The 21,828-nt window shown below is 41.1% G+C and overlaps 1 protein-coding gene across 2 annotated transcripts; it reads right to left on the reverse strand.

Moving 5' to 3' along the window:
• Positions 1–591: 591 nt before the first annotated feature.
• On the reverse strand, positions 592–17,761 carry hook2 (hook microtubule-tethering protein 2). Of its 2 annotated transcripts, XM_004562955.3 has the most exons (23): positions 17,540–17,761; positions 15,413–15,495; positions 14,865–14,937; positions 14,679–14,729; positions 14,460–14,592; positions 11,992–12,059; positions 11,605–11,670; positions 11,393–11,473; positions 8,758–8,924; positions 8,375–8,515; positions 7,286–7,487; positions 7,022–7,132; positions 6,465–6,552; positions 5,135–5,201; positions 4,653–4,790; positions 3,830–3,917; positions 3,389–3,394; positions 3,184–3,218; positions 3,003–3,085; positions 2,818–2,921; positions 2,596–2,697; positions 2,435–2,506; positions 592–2,327 (listed from the first exon to the last, which is right to left on the reverse strand). In XM_004562955.3, exons 1-23 carry the CDS (start codon positions 17,582–17,584, stop codon positions 2,199–2,201), a joined length of 2,133 nt encoding a protein of 710 aa, XP_004563012.3. In that variant the 5' UTR covers positions 17,585–17,761; the 3' UTR covers positions 592–2,198. The 2 variants fall into 2 exon arrangements, with proteins under 2 accessions (XP_004563012.3, XP_004563013.3); XM_004562956.3 differs by lacking the exon at positions 3,389–3,394.
• Between the last annotated feature and the right edge of the window lie 4,067 nt (positions 17,762–21,828).

Below are 21,828 nucleotides of genomic sequence, written 5' to 3' on the forward strand. Positions count from 1 at the left end.
TCTGAGTTCACTGAAGCCTCATGAAAAATGGGTCTCAGTGGGTGGCTATCTTACCTTAGAGTTGAGGGTGTGTTAAAGAATAAAGGTGGTCATACAAACTGACTTCAAGTTTGTTTGAATTGTAGAAACTGTTTTTAATCCTTAATGTTTAATCTGCTGCATCTCCCATTTTCCCAGAAAAATATAAAGAAATCAGGAGTGGTTCATGGTTGTTACATAGTACAGACTTAACAAATCTTAGGTGAATCTTACAGCCCCCCCAAACATGCCATTCTATTACATTGTGCTGTTGTTCATCATGTTTGAATGTGCCACCTCTCTTTAATCCGTTGAGATGTGCTTGTGGAAAAGTGGTGCGACGGATAAACAATGCCTTCACCGTTTTGACAGTTGCACAAAGGATGTGAGAAGTTTGACTAATCGGTTTGGCCTTTAGGACTGTGACGGAATGAAAGTCTACCCACAACAAGGGCCCACTTTGATAAAACCTGGGTTGGCGTGCTTTCTCAGACCTCTCTGGGTGAGTCTAAATCGGAAGGGACTGAAAGTGAGTCTTTGAATGCACTGAAAAGAAGAACACAAAATGCCATCTTTAACTTAAGATCCCATTTATTTGTAGTGCAAAAAGTAGAACAGAGAGGACTACAAATAATTTAACCCTGTGCCAAGTACATTATGCTATAATCTAGTAGACCATTTCATGATGCAACCTTTCACACCATGCATATGTGGACCAATAATTTTACGCCATAAAAACCAACTTAAAAAAAAAAAAAAAAAAATCAGTAGAACAAAAAAGTAAAAAGTGTTTACACAACAGCAGGACTCTGGTCTTTGTAGATCATAGCACAAACTGTTAGAGGCAAGTACAAGTCACAGGACAGCAGCTCTGACATGGGACGCACAAAAACAACTTGATCAACGGTTGTAAAGAAAGGCAGACGTAGAGTCTGATAAATGTGCCTCAGGCTTTTTAATCTGCTGTCGATTTCCTGTCACAGGAAAAATTCCAGCGCATTGAAGAACACGTTTCCTTCCAGCTCAGCTCAGCCGTGAACAACACCTAGCAGCGGCAAACAGCACATCAGCTGACTCAGTTTTATATATTTTTTAGTGTTTTTATGATTAGAGACTCTCGCATAGTGTTATCCAGTTTTTGTGTTTAAAGTGGAGAGTGCAGTTGGGTCCGACCCACAATCAGACCCCCTGATGGGAGAGGTCTTATGGATAGGAATAAAAAAAATAAAAAAATAATATTTAGAGGCAACAGCGAAAAGAAAAATACACAAAAGTCATATCACCAGACTTGAGCACGTACCTGCAGTGTGACAGAAACAGTGTTGGCGCTGCAAACATGTCAGTGTTCAGTCTCATCTATAAAGGGCTAGCATGGGAGACTTTTGCGAGGCACTGAACAAACCCACCCTTCTAGAGAGAAAGTGCTTTGGTGTACACTGTGAAAATATTTACAAAAGACATGTTTCAGATTTAAGGCTGAGAAGGGGAAAAAAAAAAAAAAAAAAGCATTTAAAGAGAATACAGAAGAAATCAAGACTAAAGCTGTTACACACCCGCTTGATTTTTACATTTTTTCCCAAAGGTACTTCAAACTTAGACTAAAAATAAAAACGCTACAAGAAAAAAAAAAAAAAAAAAAAAAAAAAAAACCTCAGCAAACACATAAAACCCAAAATGTAGTGAACGTGACGATCTGCTGTAGTGGAGGTATGAGGACAGCTTGTGCAGCTTTTGTTCTGTAGCACTTGTAGTAGTCAAACTTCTCTGTCATCTATCACATTTAAACTGGCACCTGACAAAACTTGTTCCAGTTCTGTTTCACTGTTTAACATAAAAAAATAAATAAAAAAGGATTTTAAATAGATGTTCAAGGAAAAAAAAAAAGTCCAAGAAGCTACAGGGGAAATAAAAGTCACCTTAAAAGGTGAGGTCGCCTCTTCTTAAGGCCTATAACTCCTACTTTTTAATCAGAGCAGAGAGCTTCTGCTCTGGAGCCCAACGGAGAAAAGAAATCTTCTCATATCAGTAAGAGCCAGCAGGGGGCAGCAGCAGCGTGACAAAACTGAGGCACAGTGATCCCAGTGAAGGCATAAAAAAGGCAAAAGACACTCAGAGATCACATGGATCACCTTGTGTGCACTTTGCTTTTCATTTGAGGGTAACTGTCACGCCTCCGTGTCTCATCTCGGGTGGTGTCGTGTCAGGCCTCTCCTTGCGTTGGTGAGTTGTCTCTGCTGGGCGAGGAAGGACATGGCCTGGTTGGAGGAGCCCAGCCGCTCACCAGACACTTTCTGATGCAGCCCCATTCCCTGACAGGTAAAGAGGGCGGAGGAAAGAGAAAGATGAAGGAGTGAGGGATTGGGTGGTGTGGATGTAGTTCCTGTTTGAGCTTTTGTGTATTTACACGCTCGCTCACCATGTTGTACCAGGCACTGATGATGAGTTTCACCTCCTGGTCATGCCTGGCCCTGCTCTTCTCATAATCATGCTGTATAAAAGGAACACCATCATCATGCATTAGTGGGATTTACAGTGCTGATGGAAGCACACTTGTCTCTCAGAGTCAGAGGTTCATACCTCCAGATGCTGGATTCTTCTCTCCTTCTCCATCAGCTGGTTTTTCATGACCTGACTATCAGGAGCCACTGGCTGCTGCTTAGGATCCAGGGTTTTGATCACCTGCACACAAAAGGATATTAATTTAAAGAGCTTAGAACATCATTTTTTCTGATATTTAAAAAGGTCGAAGTCTTTAAAAAAGTGTGAAATAAAAAGTGCAGTACTCCTATAACCACTGACCGTTCTCGCCTTCTCCACGTAGCGTTTGTATCGCTGCTCCATCTGCTTCATGTCCTCGTCCTTCTTCCGCAGGATCTCCTGGAGTTCATCAATCTTCTTAGCCACTAGAAGGAAAAACAAATTTGTGTTTAGGAAAGGAACAAAGCTGAACTTATTCTGAATACCATCTACATGACATTCCTTACTGTTGCTGTCTACTTTGGGCTCCAGGTCATCAATGACCTCTTTTTTCTTTTGCAGGTCTGACTGGGCCTCCTGGAGCTTCTCCCTGGAACAGTACACACATCGACACTTGTGTGAGTTCACTTTTGTTTGCAGCACAGAAGGCAGACAGGCATCAGTAAGCAGCAGAAAAATAATACTCACAGGTGCTCCTCAAGCTTTTTCTTCAATAAGGACGACTTCAAAGAAGAAGAAAAGAAAGAAAGAAACTTAAAATCCATTGTACTTAAAACGGCACATTTAAAAACAAACACAAACACACACACACACACACACACACTAAACTGTGAAAGTCAAGGTGTCAAAGTCAAATCATAGGCCAGTTGGAGAGAGGGCGGGCCGTACTTACGATGGCCTGATTTTGGCAGAGTTGATCGGTGGGGGCAGGCGGAGAGAGACAGACACAGAGGGGCAGGCGTTACCGGTGAATCACCACAGCAAACACGGGTTAAATTCCCACACAACATGTATCAAAGTAGGAGAACAAACAATGCGGTCCTCAAAGGCAGAGTGATTTCAGAACTAATCGTTTCAATATACTCAGTGTGCCATATAAATACCATGCCAGCTAAAACCCTTCAATGACTTGAGCATATACATAATAAATGACTTTGTTGGTTAGAATTTAATCTCGCATCTTATATTTCACTTCTTCAAGGTAAAACTGATGAGAAAAAAAAAGTCAGTTGCACACTGTGTATATGCTGCCAATATTCTGTCAGCTTGATTGTGTTGAGTTATGTAATAGCAGAAGTGGGCAGATGAGAAGCAAACCGGTCTTTCTACTCACGTCCTCGTTCTTGCTGTCCTGCTCCTGGAGTGCTTTCTGGAGCTCCTCGACCTGAGAACGCAGCTCTGAGATCTGCTGCTGGTTCAGCCTTGGAAAGAGGAAAATAAAGGAAACATGGGGTAAGAATGAGAGGAAAGGTTGGGAAGAGAAGGAGGAAAAAAACAAAAAACAAAAGGAGGGAGGTGTGTGGGGGAGGGGGCATGACTAGAGAAGGAAAAGGGTTTATAGAGAGGCAGATGGTAAAAGACGTGAAAGATGCAACACAAACTTATTAAGCTGCTGCTACTGTGGGTGGAAGATGTTTGCAAAGTATCAAGTGGGTCCTTGTACATCTGCTGCAGGCACCGACTGTGCCGCCTGGCCATTCACTGCTCTGCTCTACTGAGCATGCTCACTCCACTCCTCTCCTCCTGGTACTGTTGCTGAGGATGCTTCCCACACCCTGGGCCTGGTGTTGCAATGGACACACACACACACACACACACACACACACACACACACACACACACACACACAAAGTCCACCCACATGTCCACATGCCCACAGGCATGTAAACACAAACACACACACACACACACACACACACACACACTGAGTCGAGGGACAATCTGGCTTTTTGCTTGTCTGTCCTCCAGTCCAGCCCACACAGTTCAGTTGAACACACAGTCCAGAGGGTGAGTTGACATTTAGGCAGATATCACTCCTCCTATCAGCCAAACAACCAGCTTAATGTCCAGGAACGCACAGTATGGTGGCCTAGAAGCAGACTGGTTATTTAACACTGCTGAAAGAAGAGTGTGCGGACACACACACACACCCCTACCTGTTCTGAGTTTCTAGCCCATTCTTGCTGCGTTGAGCCTCCTCCAGCTCAGCCTGAACTTCCACAAGTTTCTGTCGGTAGGTCTCCTCTTGGACGCACAGCATCTTGTTTTCACTTTGGAGACGAACAACTGTCTCCCTGTCAAAGCAGCAATGATAAGAGCGGGGCGACAGGAGGTGAAGGGAAAAAGAGGGGCGGGGATAAAATAAACGGGTTAGAGAATGGCGGCTGCAAATGGAAGCATGAACGAAACTTCTATCCACCAACGCCCAGGCCAAACGCGCCATGTGGCACGCAACGTCCACTTTCTAAAAATAAACTTTTGTGGTTGTGTTAGCAAGAATGTACACATGGCACGAGTGAGTGCGTGAGTGAAAGTTACACCGAGGCATGTTTGTGTAGACTTAAAATAAAACGGCCTTCTTATTATGGTTAAAAAACACCAAACAAAAGAAAACATTGAAATGTGCAAACAGACATACTTGATCTCAGTTGGCATGATCTCTGCAGCCAGGTTTTCAACCGTGTCACCGCTGTCACACAAGCCTCCTGCAGAGAGAAAGACAGTCAGACAAACAAATCATCGCAAAAGTCGAGTAATTCCTGTGTCCCCCCCCAAAACAACAACAACAAACAACCAAACAAAATACCCCAACCCCAAATCAGTTTGATAAAGTGAAACAGCACAAACAAACCCCCCCTTAAAACAAAATAGTTGCACAGAAATCACACTGAAGATCCCAAATTCAATAGAACTGAACTACATTTAAAACGATTAACAGAATAAAATAAGGAGCTCAATAATGAAAAATATGATACGAGGCACTTTGAGGCGACTGTTGTGATAGAGAAATTAAACTGAATTATGGCTGTGGAGCTGAATCAGTCTTTAGAAGGTTCTTTGCTTCCTTTCTAGTAAGCGGTGCAGAGGATGACGACCTCTGAACCAGAACCACTGTTATCTGACTGCATTTGGATGGAGGACTCGCACACACTGTCAGCTGGACACTTGACCACGTTTACTAAAAAGGCCAATTTCAGCCTGAGAAATTTTTTCACTGTAAATGTTTACAATCCCCCCCCCCAAAAAAGTTACACTCTTTAGTATTACCATTACACTCACTGGCCACTTTATTAGGTACACCAGTTTAATTGCTCAGTTACAAAAATATCTAATCAGCCAATCACATGACAGCAACAAAAAGCATCTATGTATGTAGATGTGGACTGAACATCTGAATGGGAAAGAAAAGTGATTTTAGTTTAATTAGGAGTGATCTGTGTAGTCTCTTCATGTGTCTCACTGACCATGTCCACCCCTTTATGACCACAGTGTGACCATCTTCTGATGGTTGCTTACAGCAGGATGACACACCATTCTTAACTCATTCACTGCCATTGACGTCTATAGCCGTCAATGGCAGTGAATGAGTCAATGGGTTTAACTCATTCACTGCCAATGGCTGGCAGTGAATGAGTTAAACACAGAGTTTACTGTACTCAAGTAGTGTCCAGTCACCAGATCTAGAGCACCTTTAGGATTTGGTGGAACGGGAGATTATCATGGATGTGCAGCTGACAAATCTGCAGTAGCTGTGTGATGCTATCATGTCAAATCTCTGAGAAATGTTTCCAACACTTTCCTGAATCTGTGCCACAGAGATTTAAGGCTGTTCTAAAGGAAGAAGAGGGTCCAACTTCCAAGTTTCCTTATGTTTTATTAATTTTTTTCCTCCAACAGTGCGTGACATATTTCTCAGTAAAGCCCATTGTTTTAGGTGTTTTCTAGCCATACCTATGCTTTCAACTCACCTGCTCCACTGAGATACCTCTGCTGGACTTGTGCACACCTGAGCTCATCGTTTGTCTCCCGCAGTGTGTCTCTTTCTGCGATCAGACGCTGGAAAACAAAGGACACCAAAACACCTTAAGTGGCCTTAAGATCCATGTAGCGTCAGGTTTTCTATATCTGGACTTGGATGCGATGCAGTCCAGACAGAGACAGAGCAAATACAAGTATCCACGTCATATTAGCACATTTCCTAATTACACCCACAAGTAAGCGAGAAAATTAATCACTCCTTGACTGCAGAAGCTACTAGAATTGACACAGGATGTGGGAGTCCGCTGAAGAATAGTACAGTATCTACCAGGACACAATTCTCCATGTAGGGAAGTGCTTTCTGTAATGATCACAACAAACGCCAATCTAAACATCATTTGTCATCACTGAAATCAAAACTATTACTAGACCGAGAGGGAAATGAGAGGGCCTCAGTGTACAAAAACACTCTGTAGACCATGTGCACATTTCCCCCCATATAAAAACTGTTTATTTTTAAATTTCTCAAAAATACTCTCCGACTCACTTCCTTCTCCTTCAGCAGTGCGTCGTACTTGTCGTGAAGGTTCTTGTACTCAAACTGCCACTTCTCAGCTTTCATGGCCTCTGCTGAGTGCTTGGTGTGAAGCTCATGAGCCTACAAGTCAGAGAGCATACAGTCAGCCAGAGTGCTCTATTTTAAATAAATAAATAAATAAATGAAAAGGGTTTCCAAACACGTGTACGAGCCAGAATGTGTTTCGCATCTCTTGGATGTCCCAGCACAGGAACAGGCAAAAGCACAGCTTGCCTGTCTCTTGTAGGTGTCCAGCTGACTGCGGACAGCGTTGGCCCTGCGAAGCTCCTCCTCCAGCTCGCACGTGCGCTGCATGTACACAGTGTTGTGCTCTTCCAGGAGGCGCACTTGTCTGCGCAGGTCTCCCAGGTCCTCCAGCTTCCTCTTGTACGTCTCCACCATCGCCTCGAGCTGGTTCACCCGGTCAGACGAGTGCCTGAGGGGGAAGGAAAGCATAGCGTGGGAGGCATCGAGCAACAGCAGAGGAATATGAGTTATACTTAACACAATGCGTCCATGTAGATGTGTACTCTGACGCAAGCCGGTGTCAATGCATGAAAATTTGTATTATCAACACAGATGTCAGAGAGAGCAGAATGGACATCTGTGTGTGGGCAGCATGGGGGTTGCTTCTGTGAGTTCATCTATTATCAGTTTGAACTACTACTTAAAGGAAAAGGCTCGTCATTATCAACATTCTTGATATTAAGAATTTACCAACACTGTATTAGTATGTGTATTGATACTTTTGGACTCAGGATCAAAACTGTTTAAAGTTTTTGCCTCTTCTACAGAGATCAATCTTCAAATATGCCAAGAAACTTCAACTCATCCACTGTTTTTTGCAACTACTACTCAAACAGAAGGAAACACTGAATTTGTTGGACAGAAGCAAATATATTTAAAACAATCTTTGTATAATAAAAGAAGCATTGCACCCTGTAATTCGCATACAATATTTACTAGCAGGACCTTCTGATTGTTGGCAGTTGTTTTATTCACAGTTCCTGAAGTAGTAGCTCAGCAGAAGTTGTTAGCAAATGTTTACAATTACCCGTTTTGACACAAGGAAAACCTTTATATGTAAAACACTTGTAAACTGTGAATGTAATGCATTCAAAAAAGCCTGCAAAGCATGAACACAAACACTTAGTGTCCATGTGACCAAACGCCCACAAAGCGCAACTTTCTGCAGTTTCTTTCACTACAAACTTGTGAGCTTGCAAAAAGGCCTACACCACTCCTTACATAATAACCACTGTTTAACTGGCTTGTTTACATTTTCATGATCAACTGAACTCGATCTGTTCGAGCTGCTCTCACCTGAGGATGTCCATCTCGTCTTTGAGGGCCTGGGCCTCCTGCGCCAGGCTGGTCAGGTCTTCGTTCCGTAGCTGCAGCTCAGCCACCTCGCGCTCCAGTATCTCTGCCCGCACACGCATGTCGTCTCTGCCGTTCTCCAGTCTGAGATATACAGTGGTTAATATGACTGGATATGCACTTTGAAAGACACTCAAAGGAACAGCTGACTCAACGGCATCTGATTTGCATGTCTTTATAAAGTTGACTCATATGTTATGAACGAGGGCTGAAATTTTATACTACCACTACTACTACTACTACTACATCTTTTTAAAGAGTTAATGACTGAGACACTCATTATAAACCCCGGGTTGTTTTCCTAAGTACTTAAGTACCACTTGTACCTGTAGTTTTCCTCCTGAAGCTGCTCCATCTGACTCTGCAGCAGCAGCAGCTTCTTGCCAGTGATGGCAGTGGTGGAGGCGTCCAGAGATTCGCATAGGCTGAGCTTCTCTTTCAGGGAGCGCGTCTCTGCCTGCAGGGACGTCTTCTCCTCCAGAGCCACTGACAGCTGTCGGAGGGGGGTGGGAGAGAGAAACGGAGCACAAACATTGCAAAAAGAGGTGTAAAGATTGAGTGTGCAGTGGACTGCTGAGAGAGAAGAGACGGAAGGTGAGCTACAGCTTTAAAAAGGGGTGAAAAACAGGACAAGGAGACACAATAGAGGAAAGGTCGAGATTGAAGCATAACAAAAAGCAGCAAAAAAAACCAGCCTATATACAAAAAAGCCACAGTGCAAGGACACAACAGATTCATGAAGGAAAACAAGATAAACAGCGATAACTCACCACTTTCAGTGCAAAGAGGACCTTAAACACATGCTTTGCTGTAATATCACAAGCTCTTTTGTAAAATGTGTGTTAGTCAGCTGGTGTGCAATGATCTCAAGCAGATGGAACATTCTCAGTAGTGCAGTTGTTAGCTTTACCCCCAGGGTTCAAAGCAGATCCTCATGATATGAGCAGACGAGTATGCAGAGCTCATTGAGGACCGTAAGTAATACATGTGTAACATTAATAGTCAGCAGGAGAACAGATCTACATCGATGACGGTGGTTGGTTTGAGGAAAGGGCCGGCTGTGGTTTAGAGCTGCATTACTTTTAAATGTTTGTGTCAGACTGAACGGCGCTCATAGTTAAACAAGCTTGCATTCCAATATTAAGAGAGGGGAGCGCATACTTACCTGCAGGATATCTTTCCAGTCTGAATACAGCAAAACCCTACACTGAACTTTAAGGACAGATTGCATGCTTTAGCACCAAACCAGTAACAGTAAATAGCTTTCAAAACAACACAAATGACTAATCCCTAATGCGTGGGCCGAGTAAGTAAACAAACAGGTGGGCTGGGAGCAGTACAAATTATAGTTGGCTACTGCTCCATCCAAAGGCAACGTGTCAGTTTTATCTTGATGTTATGCAACTATCGACTGGGATCCTCTTTTTCAAAAAAAAGAAAAAAGTCTGAATTAGTCCGCTCACATTCAGTGGTGCAAAAACAAGTCAAGGGAACACAAACAAAGCCTTTGGCTGGCTAATCAATAAAAGGCCAGAGCACAAATAAATTGCAGGCACAGACACACGCAACATGCTTCTCTAAAAAAATAAAAAATAAAAAAATACAGCAAAACTAAACCTCTGAGAGTCTGTAAATCTGGTAGGCAGAGATGAAATGGCATTATTTTTTCAAATTTCAAGTCAACAGCTCAAAGATTGATAAAACAAACCCGAGACTCATCTTAAAGTTATAATCCTCAAGATTTCCATGCAATCAAACCATTTCTCCCCAGCAACAGCTATTCTGCTATCCACTCTTTATATTCTTACACACTGAGCTCAAAATCTTCTTTACAAGTGAGAACTGAGGGGTGTCCTATGAGGCAAGTCAAAAAAGCCCGGCTTTCTGTTAAAGCCTAAACCTAAAACCCCAGAAAGCGACGATCAACTTTCTTTGTTAAGTCAGACTTTCTCTTGTCTGACATGAAATGTTATACTACTTCTACTACTACAATTAAACACATTAATGTTAATATTACAAACTCGATATCATCACAAGCATGCAACGTAGTAAATATATCATCTTGAAGTAAATTCATATTTACTGAATTCATTCTATAGCTGCGTTCCGCTGTTTATTTCTAACGTGAGAGCTGCACACAACTCTGAAACTGTAAACCTTATACATTTAAACAGTAAAGGTTTGGACACCACTGTGTTAGGGTTTATAGATGCAATTTGTCAACCTGTAACATACCATTTTCTATCCCACTTAAAGCATGCTGGAATAAGTAAAAATGTGGCGCTTTCAACTAGGAACATAATGTGCTCTGGACCAGGTTGTATGTTTAACATAAGTTACCAGAGTATTGTAGCCAGGGAAAAGGGAGCCACTTTCCAGACATTGAAAACGCTGATTTTAACCTGAATAATCCAATAATCTTGCTTTATAGTACACCCCTCCGGCCAAGGTGGGAACCATCCAAACTTGGTACACCCATCAAATTTAACCAATAAATGTAGGCCATGTATAGGTGGACTGCAACATTAGTGTTGTATGGTTTTTGTCTCAGTGTTTTTATAGCGTACTTCTGTACTCAATCATGCTTATTGCTCCATCTCCTGTTAAACGAGTTCAAACTAAACAAAAGTGGAATTTATACTCAAGTACTCACAGGAAAAAGACGTGAAGGACCAAAATGATAGATTTAAAGCACTTTTAGCAGGGTTGCACAGAAACTTGCCAGCACTGCTGACATACTGCTGTAACTCTACTGTGTCTTGTGTGAAAAGCACTGGCCTTAATCAGATGATGCTTGTGCAACAAAACCATTTGTTGAACCAATGTGTGCTCAAAGAGTGTCTCTTCAGTTTCCACCGACTTGATTGCCAAATTGACCTGAAGTGAAATCTTAGGATTATATCTTTAAAGTCTCAGCAAATGTTTGCCAAGTATGATCAAAACCGTGTTTAGTAAACCAACCTGATGTTCAAGGTGTCGACAGCGCTGGCTCAGGTCCTCCTTCTCGTCTGCCTCCTCACTCAGAAAATAATACTTTCTGGACTGCGAATAAAAGACGTGCAGACAGAGGATATTTGACACTGATCAAAGCAGTGGGGAGTAAACACAAACACAGGATGTAGCAAATCTAAGTAAAAAACAAGTAGGGGAATGAATATGTTGTGGGTTTTTACCTGATAGTCAAAATCCCCGTAGGTCTCTGGGCTTCCCGGTTCAGATGACGGCTCCTTCGATAAGAGCTAAAACAAAACAGGAAAGTGAGTCAATGAATGCAACCACAGGGAAAATAAAATAACAGTCTTTTGCCAAAGGCAGATTTATCTGGTTCTCTGAATAACCTTGTTTGGTAAAAACCTTGGAAGATGATCCAGGTTTTTACAGTCCCTTTGGTGGTGATAACAGTAAACGCATCTTTGTAAATAGCATAGAGTAGGGGTCTGTGGGATGCTCTTTAGTCTTATGTTTATCCAGACTTCTTTGATTTTGAATTAACCGTGACTAAGAATTGGATTAATGCAAATCAGGGTAAACCAAGAGGAAAGAAAAAGAGGCTCACTCACTTCCTGAATGGCAGTCATCACAACATGCTGGACAGATTCCTCGAGTGTCATTATCTGCTGGATTTGCTCTGCGTTTAGAAGACAACAAAGGCCAGTGAAGTCTCAGCCAAATACAGATTAACACACACACACACACACACACACACACACACACACACGCTCCCATGAAAGTCAAACCACTGCTGTAAAAATCGACTCAGCTTTACAGTCAATTTTCTGTGAAACTGACCTGACCATTTTTTGTCTCATGAGCTGTTATCAGTAACGGGAAAACAGCTTGTCAACAAATTGATCAGACCATAACTGAGAGAAAAACAACTGTTCCAACTTTTTCTGTTTCAAGCCACCAACATTTACCTCTCCAAAGAAGAAAGAGCACCGCATACACCTTATTTTTTTTTGAGAATGCCAACATGTCTCCATCATTATCACCAATTTAATAAATGTGTATTTCTGTACGCAAGATGCAAAATGTCCAACACTGCTTATTTCACAGGAAGGAAGTAAAAAGAGTGCACATCTGGATGGGTCGATCTTTCTGCCATTTGTGAAATGAGGAACAAAAAAATATTCATTTTCAAAGGAAAGCTTTATAACTAATGAACCACCTTAAGCCAACAATCTAGTATACCAGGGGTTGGGAACTCCAGGCCTCGAGGGTCTAGCAGGTTTTAGATCTCACCCTGAGTCAAATGAGTAGTTCATTACCAGGCCTCTGGAGAACTTTAAGACACGATGAGGAGGTTATTTAGCCATTTAAACAAGCTGTTTTGGATCAAGGACAGATCTAGAATTTGCCCTTGAGGCCTGGAGTTCCCCCACCCCTGCAGTATATGCATGTATGATTAAATGAGTCTTCTTATGTTAGTACTCTATGCAGCAGTCTATGCCAAACACTTAATACACTCCATCCTGCAGTAGCTTGAATAGCCTTTAACATCAATAATTTGAAGCAATTAGTTCTGGTATGACTTTATCACTCTCTCATCACTGTGGATGAATTTTGTCCTACTCTTCTTTACAGTGTTGCTTCATTTCATTTCATTGAGCATTTCATTTATGCACAGCTCTTAAGGTCCTGCCACAGAATTTCAATCAGGTTGAACTCTGGACTTTGGATCATTGCAGCACCTTGATTTTTTTTGTTGTTGTTGCCTTTTCAGTCATTCTGTTGTAGATTGTCTGGGACCAGAGTCCTGTTGCATGACCTAATTTCAGCTAAGCTTTAGCTGTCAAAAGCTTCACATTTGACTCTAGAATATTTTGGTATACAGAGGAGTTCATGGTCAGCTCAATGACTGAGTTAACCACGTCTTGTGGCTGTAAAACACGTCCAAACATTTACCCCTCCACCACCGTGCTATCAGCTGGTGTGAGGCGGTTGTTGCTATTCGCCACATGTGGTGTTGTGCATTATAGCCAAACATTTCCACTTTGGTCTCATCTGTCCAAAGGACATCGTTAAGGCTTTTTCAGATGCAGCTTTGGAAACCTGAGCTGTGTTGCCATGTTCCTTTTAGATGAAGGAGGCTCTCTGCTGCAACCCTTGCAAACAAGCCATACTCCTTTAGTCTTTTTCTAATTGCGCTGTCTTGAACATCAACATTTAACATGTTGACTGAGTTCTGTAGTGTCTGAGATGTAGATCTTCGGTTATTTGCCGTTTCTCTGAGTGCTGAACGGTCTGTCCTTGGGGTGAATTTGATAGGATGTTCACACTGGAAAGACTGTGGTATTGTGTTAACACACATCCAAATGCTGCAGACCAGAAAACTTTCAGGAGGTGCTCACACTTGCACACTCTGTGCCAATTACTGGCATAGTTGTGCAGCAATTAATTTCCACATTTGAAAAATTTGTTTCCCCCTCCCTTCTTCTAGATCTCATAGCAGTTTAGTCACTGCCTTTCCCAGCTATTGAAAAGCAAACCCACAAGTGTGAGACATCTTCTTTACTTCTACAACTCAGCAGAATAAAATGTATTTACTATAATAACAAGAATGCTGATTCTAGCACCTTTTAATCTTGTGCTTCAACACAGTTGCCATATATAGCAGTTAACCAGCAGCCACGTCTCCTAATGTTGCTCCTAATCCCCTAATGAATGTTTATGTTGGCAAGAGGTCAGTCCATTTTTTTTTTTTTAAACATTTGCAAAAATTTATGAAAAAAAAATCCAGAAAGTGTCTATTCAAGGATGGAGGAGGAAAACAAGGCCATCTGGCCACCATGATAGTATGTCATGTCATATTATGCTTTGCAAGCAGTTGGGTATAAAGTGAGTGGCCAGCTGCTAAATACAGCTGTTGTCTAAATAAAGTTGCCGTCCGTGTGAGCATTTCTAAATGACTTGAGATCACTGAATTGCGTTTTTGTGTTTTCATGCTGACAAATATCTTCTCAGCAGTGATTATGAGGCATTTATTCCTAAATGAAAGCAGAAGAAATGTACTTGTGTACAGGCCTACCTTGTTTCTTCTCGCAGCTGACTGCACAACCCAACACGAGCTGTACCAGCTTTCCCAGTTCTGTGACATCTCCCATCTCTCCTATCAGGTTCACGTCTGGCATATGCTCATCAGACACCTGGTGACCGAGCACCTGTTCACGAAACAGAAAAGTGAGCTGGTAGGCTCGAGTCAAGCAGCACATGAAAAATGAAGGCCAAATCAGCAAAAGTTTCTTACATCGTGATAATATTCCATCATGCTTTTCAGAATCTTTTTCAAATTGCTGACCTGAAAGAATGAAACGGGGTTACAATCGTAACACTTTCATTAATCAAGCAGAAGAATTTAAAAAAAGATCTTTGATTTTAGTCATTCTAGATAACTACAGGGTGTTCTGTCATATCATGCTGTTTCACAAATTACCTTGAGGCGCCAGTTGGCCCCGCTCTCCTCCTTGATCCTGCCTAGCCATGTCTCATTAAACCAAGAAGGGTCTCTGTTAATGAGAGCACAAGAGAATTGTAACGACGACATCTCTGGATACTGAGATTGATAACAAGACCACAGGGCAGTGAGACCCTGTGTTTCTGTCCCTTCAGGCACAATGACAGAGTAAAACTATTCATTAAAAGCTACACAGCATGGGAAGCAGCTACAGCTAAAATAGGTTGATTAAAAATCTGTTTTCCAAATGTGTATTTTCCAATAATTGGTTGATGTGATTAAGCCTGCACACATCACTTTATTTATTTAAAAAAAAAACAAAATCACACCGATGCCTGAGGTATTCAGAGCCATGTCTGGGTAACATTTACTGTTTAACTGGCTACATTTTGCATAGATAATGGACTTAATGGCAATCCAAAATTATACAGATAAGCAAATTTCAGTGAGTAAGTTCTGAATGAATCTCCAGAAGACAATCGTGCAGTTAGTGGAAACAACACTGGTGACATACTGCTTGTGCTTACATTCTGTGCAGTACATGTGCAATGGCCACTCCGCTTGTCAGGTCGTGCTTGCTGTTGCACGATGGCACCTGAAATGTCTGTAACTGAGAGTGAAGACATTAAAGAGCTGGTCATTAAAGAAAGAAACCTTTCAATGTTTTGACATTTAATGTACAGCAACATTACATTAAACTAAACCAGGGTGAAAACATTACTATATTAAATAAATGAATCTAATATCCCCATTCTAAACAGCACTGTGCAAAAATCTTGAATCATTAGGAAAATGGGTGCAGTGATTTATTGAAACGTCGACAAACATAAATGTAAATTGGGGAAAACGTGATTTATACAATTCTAACAAACTTGAAAATACATATTTGGTATTTGCCATTTGTGGAATCATCTTGAACAGAACAATGCTTTAATGTTTGGTGACTGGACTCTAGGGAAGCCAATCCATGACTGATGGTGTTGTCTTGTGTGTTTTTCTATTTGGGTATGCTTTCATTGCATTGCCAGGGTGTTTGAGATCACTGTCATACTGATAAATAGAATGATTACCAATTAGATGGTTCCCAGATGGTATTACACTTTTCTGCATTCATAGTTCCATCAATTTTGAAAAGATCCCAAAAATATTGACTGAAAGCCAACACCATACCATACAGAGCCTTCCTTGTGTTTTACAGATGGCTGTAGAGTCTCACTGTTGTACTCTCTCCTGATCTCCTCTGTAGAGCAGCCTAAATCTGAACAAAATTTTGTTCAGATTTAGGCTGAATTTTTACAGTATTTAAAAAAAAAAAAGCAGTAAAAAGAATGAATTTTTACTGCTTTCTAACTCACTCCACCAGATCTGTTACCACCCATTTTAAGTTCAGTTCCACTTTGGCATAGCTCAGCCTTCTGTCCTTGCCTTCTTCCCTTAAGAATGGCTTCTTGATCTCCACATTTCCACTGAGACTATTTCTGATCAGTAATCAGTAGATGGGTCAATTTGATGCATCTAATTTTTTCTATTGTTTAAGGCCACGATTTTATATTCTGCTCCTCTGCTGTATATAGTCTTCTTTGATCCTTGATACATCTTTTGTCCGCGACCTGTTCAGTTTCCTTACATTTTTAAGGACACACTGCACACCATGCTGAGATGTGAAGTTTTCAGCCAACAGCTCTTAGTGAATCACCTTCTTTATATAAATACCATTTTATGCCTGTCAACCTGTGTTATCACTGGGAATAGGAACAAGTTATATTGCTGCTAGTAAAGCCTAAAGATACAATTTAAAACTGGTTCTCTATTTTGTCTGTGTAGACAACACTAGCTCATCCGTTGAGTTGGGTGTCTTTTTATGCTTGAATAATTCATAGGTCAGTGTTGAGTGGCTTAAAAACACAAAAACATTTCTTTGAGAATGGTCAGATACGAGGACTGGACTGGACAATGAGTAAAAAAGTAGCCGATGTTAAAAGAAACTTTGAAAGACCTTCAGAAAGTCTAAAGAATAATTGCTCAAGATCATTTTTAAAAACTTTCCAATTTAAAGAAAGAAGGGGGATTTATGTATTTGGGGATTTTGTGTAAAGCTGCTCAAGCTTTCTAAACATAACTTAAATTAAAAAAAATAAAAATACTAAGCAGCAATGGGGGATTACAGCCCTGCTTAGTATGCTATTATTAGTTGGTGTCTTAGTTCAGTCCAAGTCTTCACACCTCTTTGTAGAAAGGAGCCAAACAGGTGGATTTGCTCTGAGCTTTGAAAATAACGTGGCTGTGTTGGATAGCCTAACATTACTCCTTAGGCCTCTCAGCTTACACTAAGCTATTTGGGTTTGTTTTTCTGGCAGTTAATTTGCTGACAATGCAGTCAGTTTGCTAACATGGATAAGAGATAAAGCAGACCACCAGGAGCAAACCTCCAATGTGTTCACAAAGCCAATTAGCTCGGCTGGCTAGTGACAGTTAGCTTACAACTTAAAACACCAAGCGTTTAATTGACCAAGTCAGTAAAGATGCCCCTTATCGATTACGTGAGCCCACAACTTCCAAAAGTAAAGCCGTAATTCTCCACATTTGCTAACACCTGCTGACACCTCTTAGCCGGCGGTTAGCCTTGCTCGAAATGTTGCTACTGTCAAACTTACCCAGGTTAACAGTGAATCACACAGCTTCGCCTTATCCAGACTCATTGTGCTGTCCTCTGTGAAACCCGCAGGAGCTTACAGAGAACTGGGGGGATTTTGTTCTCGAGGCTTGTTTTGGCCCGAAGTTTCTTACTCAGTGCTGACACTTTCCACGTCAGACACTGTCCAGCCGTGGCCTCCTCCTGCTGCTCCTGACAACCTTCGCGTTTCGGCTCCTGTGGGCCTCGCGAGCTTCCGTATTAGAGCGTTTCCAAGACGATGGATTATATTTTGGGTCAGCTTGTCTAGTCGCAGTCAAAAATAGTAATTATCGCGATAATACGCTGTTTTTCTTTTAATCTGCTATAATGATGTTGCTTAAATGCTGACCATCTCCGAGTGTAATTTATTTACCCTTTATTCAGCCGGGGGATGCTAGTGAGCTGACGAATTAGCTTTTAAAGTAGGGTTCAGGTCAAGGTAGCTAGATAGACATGATACAGAAAATATATTAGAATTTTTTTTAAGTAACTAGTGTACTAGTGATGTTAAGACTCATAATTTCCAACTGTGTCAAAAAATATTTCAGTACCCTCAAACTTACTTAATTTGCAAGAATATACTTATTATGCTCTCCATTTAAATTTTACTTCATTGATTTTTTACACTGTTTTCTGTTTTCTATATAACCACACTCCTATTTTTCTAAATGAGCGCTTTCCCCCTTCTTTCTGATATTAGTGTGTATCTTAACATTTTAAAAATAGAAAGAGATCACCCCTTTACTACTTGGACTGAGATTCACAAGCATTTAAAGGCAAGAATGCATTTTGCATTTTGAGATTTATGCATATTATTTGTATTATTTCATTTACAAGCACCAAAATGTGTTTGTCCTTCTGGAGCTTTTAATTTAAGAAATTCCATCAACCAATTGTTTTCAATTGCTTGCACATGGAAAACTGTGTTGGATCCTATCAAACTGCTATAGAAGGGATCTCAAATTTGCAAATTTAGGGCCATAGATGGCCACAATGTCTTCAGAGCCTTTCCATGACGGCTCTTTATCCTTTGCTTGGCACTCACATGCTAGCACGACTGTAATTTCAGGCACCACTATTTAACTATATAAATAAATTAGTTGTCCCATATAATCAACATAACCATGTTCTTTTGTCTAATACATAAACCCCAGAGTCTCAGTGCTTTACTCTCAACTAGTTTAACTTGTGATCCAACCAGTGCATCCCAGTTATGGCTACTGCTGTTGGCAAGGAGCTTCTAAAAGCCAAGGCAAAGAGTTTGTTGAGAAGTGAGGATGGGTGGCAGGACTCCATCCAAGGACTGAGACTGATGCAAAAGCACTACATCTCCTACTACTTCTATTGTTGTTAACACATTGGTCTTACATATGAAAGATCCCAATTCAAGAAAAGCTAATATACTCCTAGTGCTGGGCCTGAGCCCAGATAAACGGGAGGGGGAGGGGGCATCCTATGTGCCAAATCAAACATGTGGGTCCATCCACATTGGCAACCACATAAATGTACTACTACTATTATTGTACAAAGAAGCTCCTGGTTAATTTCAGATGTCTAAAGTCAACTTTTACAGGGTCAGACAAGGCCAAGTGTTGTTGACTTTGTCTTAGGATGTAATGCTGAAACTGTAGTACTTGTATCCACTTGTAAACAAGTTTACCTGTAATGGGAAGTTATCTGGTGCACTAATTAGCAATATGTTGGCATATTTTACTAGCAACAGCTTATTTATTCATTGTTAGCTGCTGCATTTCATTAAAAAAATTCCAGCAGTGGCTGTCCAGCGTCTCTGCTGAAAGCCCCGCTGATTTTTTTTTTTTGTACTATTCAGATTACCTCAAAGCACCACTGGATGGCTCTAGTTGACAAATAGCCATAGAGAACAGCTTGTTGCCCAACTGGCAACGCCACAGCCTACAATCCACGCTGCATGACTGCTCTAATACAAAATGTATCCAATAAGACATGCTTTCTAAGTAATGAACACACATATTTTAAAATAGCAGGATAATGGTAGCTCAATTCTTTATATATAGCCTGTTGACTTTTGATCCAGCCTTTGGGAGCGTGTACAGGTATTCCTCTGTTTTTGTTTTGCTAAAGAGTGGGAATGTCATGGTTGTTTCTAGTCGTTCATAAGCAGGTGAAGTCTCCTTCTGGTATCATTACCATGCTGTCACTCACGTACACCCTCTCCTTGGTACTCTGAAATTCACCCAGTCCCTTTCCGTCTCCTTCCTGCATTCTTAGTCATCGTCACAAATCAAACTTAAGTGACCAATCACAGTGAAACTCTGCCACTGCTTCCTGTTTGCTTTGGCAAACCTAGTGAGTTACTGTGTAATAAGTCCACCGTGCTACTTGAACACCTGCGACGAGATGAAATGTCTGTCAAACATCCGGTCCTTCCCATCCAAAACCAGTCTGGTCACAACACCGCCTTACATCTGGCTTTACCATATTTGCTTGACCAGAGTTCCTGTTTTTAAAGATGGGTTTCTGCCCATAGGAATGCACATGTTTACTCATTCCCTTCCCCTGGCTTCTCTTAAAATAACTTAAATCTCAATCATATTAACTCCTGTTATCTCAGTTTTTCATGGTTTTGTTTTGTTTATGTATTTTGTAAAGCATCATGTCACTGGTTTACATCACTGTTTACCTTATTCCCCGGCCGCCCACAGTGATCTGTATCTCCAGTCCCACACACCCTTCAGTTGAGTCCTATAAGAGCACTTGTGTTTTTACTTCAAAGGAAGATGAAGATAGGACAAAAAAGACAGGACCGGGGGTCTCAAGTTGAGCAACCCTGGGCTGGATTAAGACACCTGGGAGGAAGTGCAGTCCATGACTTGAGGGGGGTTCAGTGGAGAAGTTAGTCACCCACCGAAGGCTCGTTCAGGGCTGACTAATGCTTAAGTGGCAGGAGGTGTGGTAGGGGCTCTGGCAAAGCAAGGCTCAAACAGAGGCTGACTATTTTTGGCCAGCTGCTCTTCCTCCATGCTAATTCCTCTTTTCACCCGTTCTCTCTTTCCTTATTCCCCAGATGTGTTTCCTTCCTGAAAGTCAAAAGGCTTTACTTCTCTTCTTTTCCAACCCTCCATTGACGCACTTGCTTCCCTCTGGGGGGAACTGGGAGGGTGGAGGTGGGAGGACCAGCAGCTAAGATTGAGTAATTATTTCTTTTTTTGAAGTTTGTGGTTTTGTTGTTTGGAAAAAAAAATGAGGATAGTTCCTCTTTTAAAAAAAAGAAAAAGAAAAAAAGTCTTAAAGTGCAATGATTAAACAATTTACGACGTTGCTAAGACAGTTATCTCAATTTCTTATGAATTGCAGATCGAAACAACAGTTGTTTCATATTTCCGCTGTCAGTTATTGCTTATTGTTTGATGGTTTGATCTTTTGCCTGTTTCGTTCAGAATGATGTATACGTGTGTGTGTGTGTGTGTGGGGGGGGAGAGTTTGCATGAGAAGGTTATTTTCCAAATTCAACTGACAACATGTCCAACTTAATTTAGCACTGCAAATCAAGCGCCAGTGCTCAAAACACAGAGTGGACAATGTGTGTGGAAAAGTTTATCTTGATATTAAATCGTTAAAATGCAAATGTGAGAAAAAAATATATTAATATTCAGGTTAACAAAATACGCATTTCTAGAGCCCCTAAACCTACTCTGTACAGCAGTTCTTTACAATAGCACATTTATCACCAAATCAGCAGCAGAACATAATTACATTGTGTATAGGAAATTTATTGTTGCATAGCAGCAGAAACAGATGCATGTCTGAGACATTTGTGGGTGTGACCCCCAACAAATCAACACCAGGACCCTGCTAGTAGTAAACAACCCGCTGAGGAGTCTAATCAGCCAATCGACAATCAACAATTAAAAAAACAGGAACAAAAATATACATCATAATGAAATATATGGCACATCTCTGTCATAACAAAAAATATGGTCAAATAGTTTATCACCTGCAAATAATAAGTTGTTACAGTTAAGTCTTAGAACAGAAATCGCTATAGTAGTAAAAATATATTTTTGTCATGTGAAGAAATACTGTTTTGTCTCATAATACAACTATTCCTCAGAGATTTTGGTCCATATTAACACGTGGCATAACATAGCCGGTGCTGAGTTTTGGCTGCATATCCATGATGTGAATCTCCTGTTTCATCAAATCTCAAAGTCGCTCTACTGGATCGAGTTTAATTATCAATTATCTCAAACCAGTTTGAGATAATTGAGATTCATCAGACCAGACAAC

This window comes from Maylandia zebra, linkage group LG4, assembly GCF_041146795.1.
Source record: "Maylandia zebra isolate NMK-2024a linkage group LG4, Mzebra_GT3a, whole genome shotgun sequence".
Classification (NCBI taxonomy): domain Eukaryota; kingdom Metazoa; phylum Chordata; class Actinopteri; order Cichliformes; family Cichlidae; genus Maylandia; species Maylandia zebra.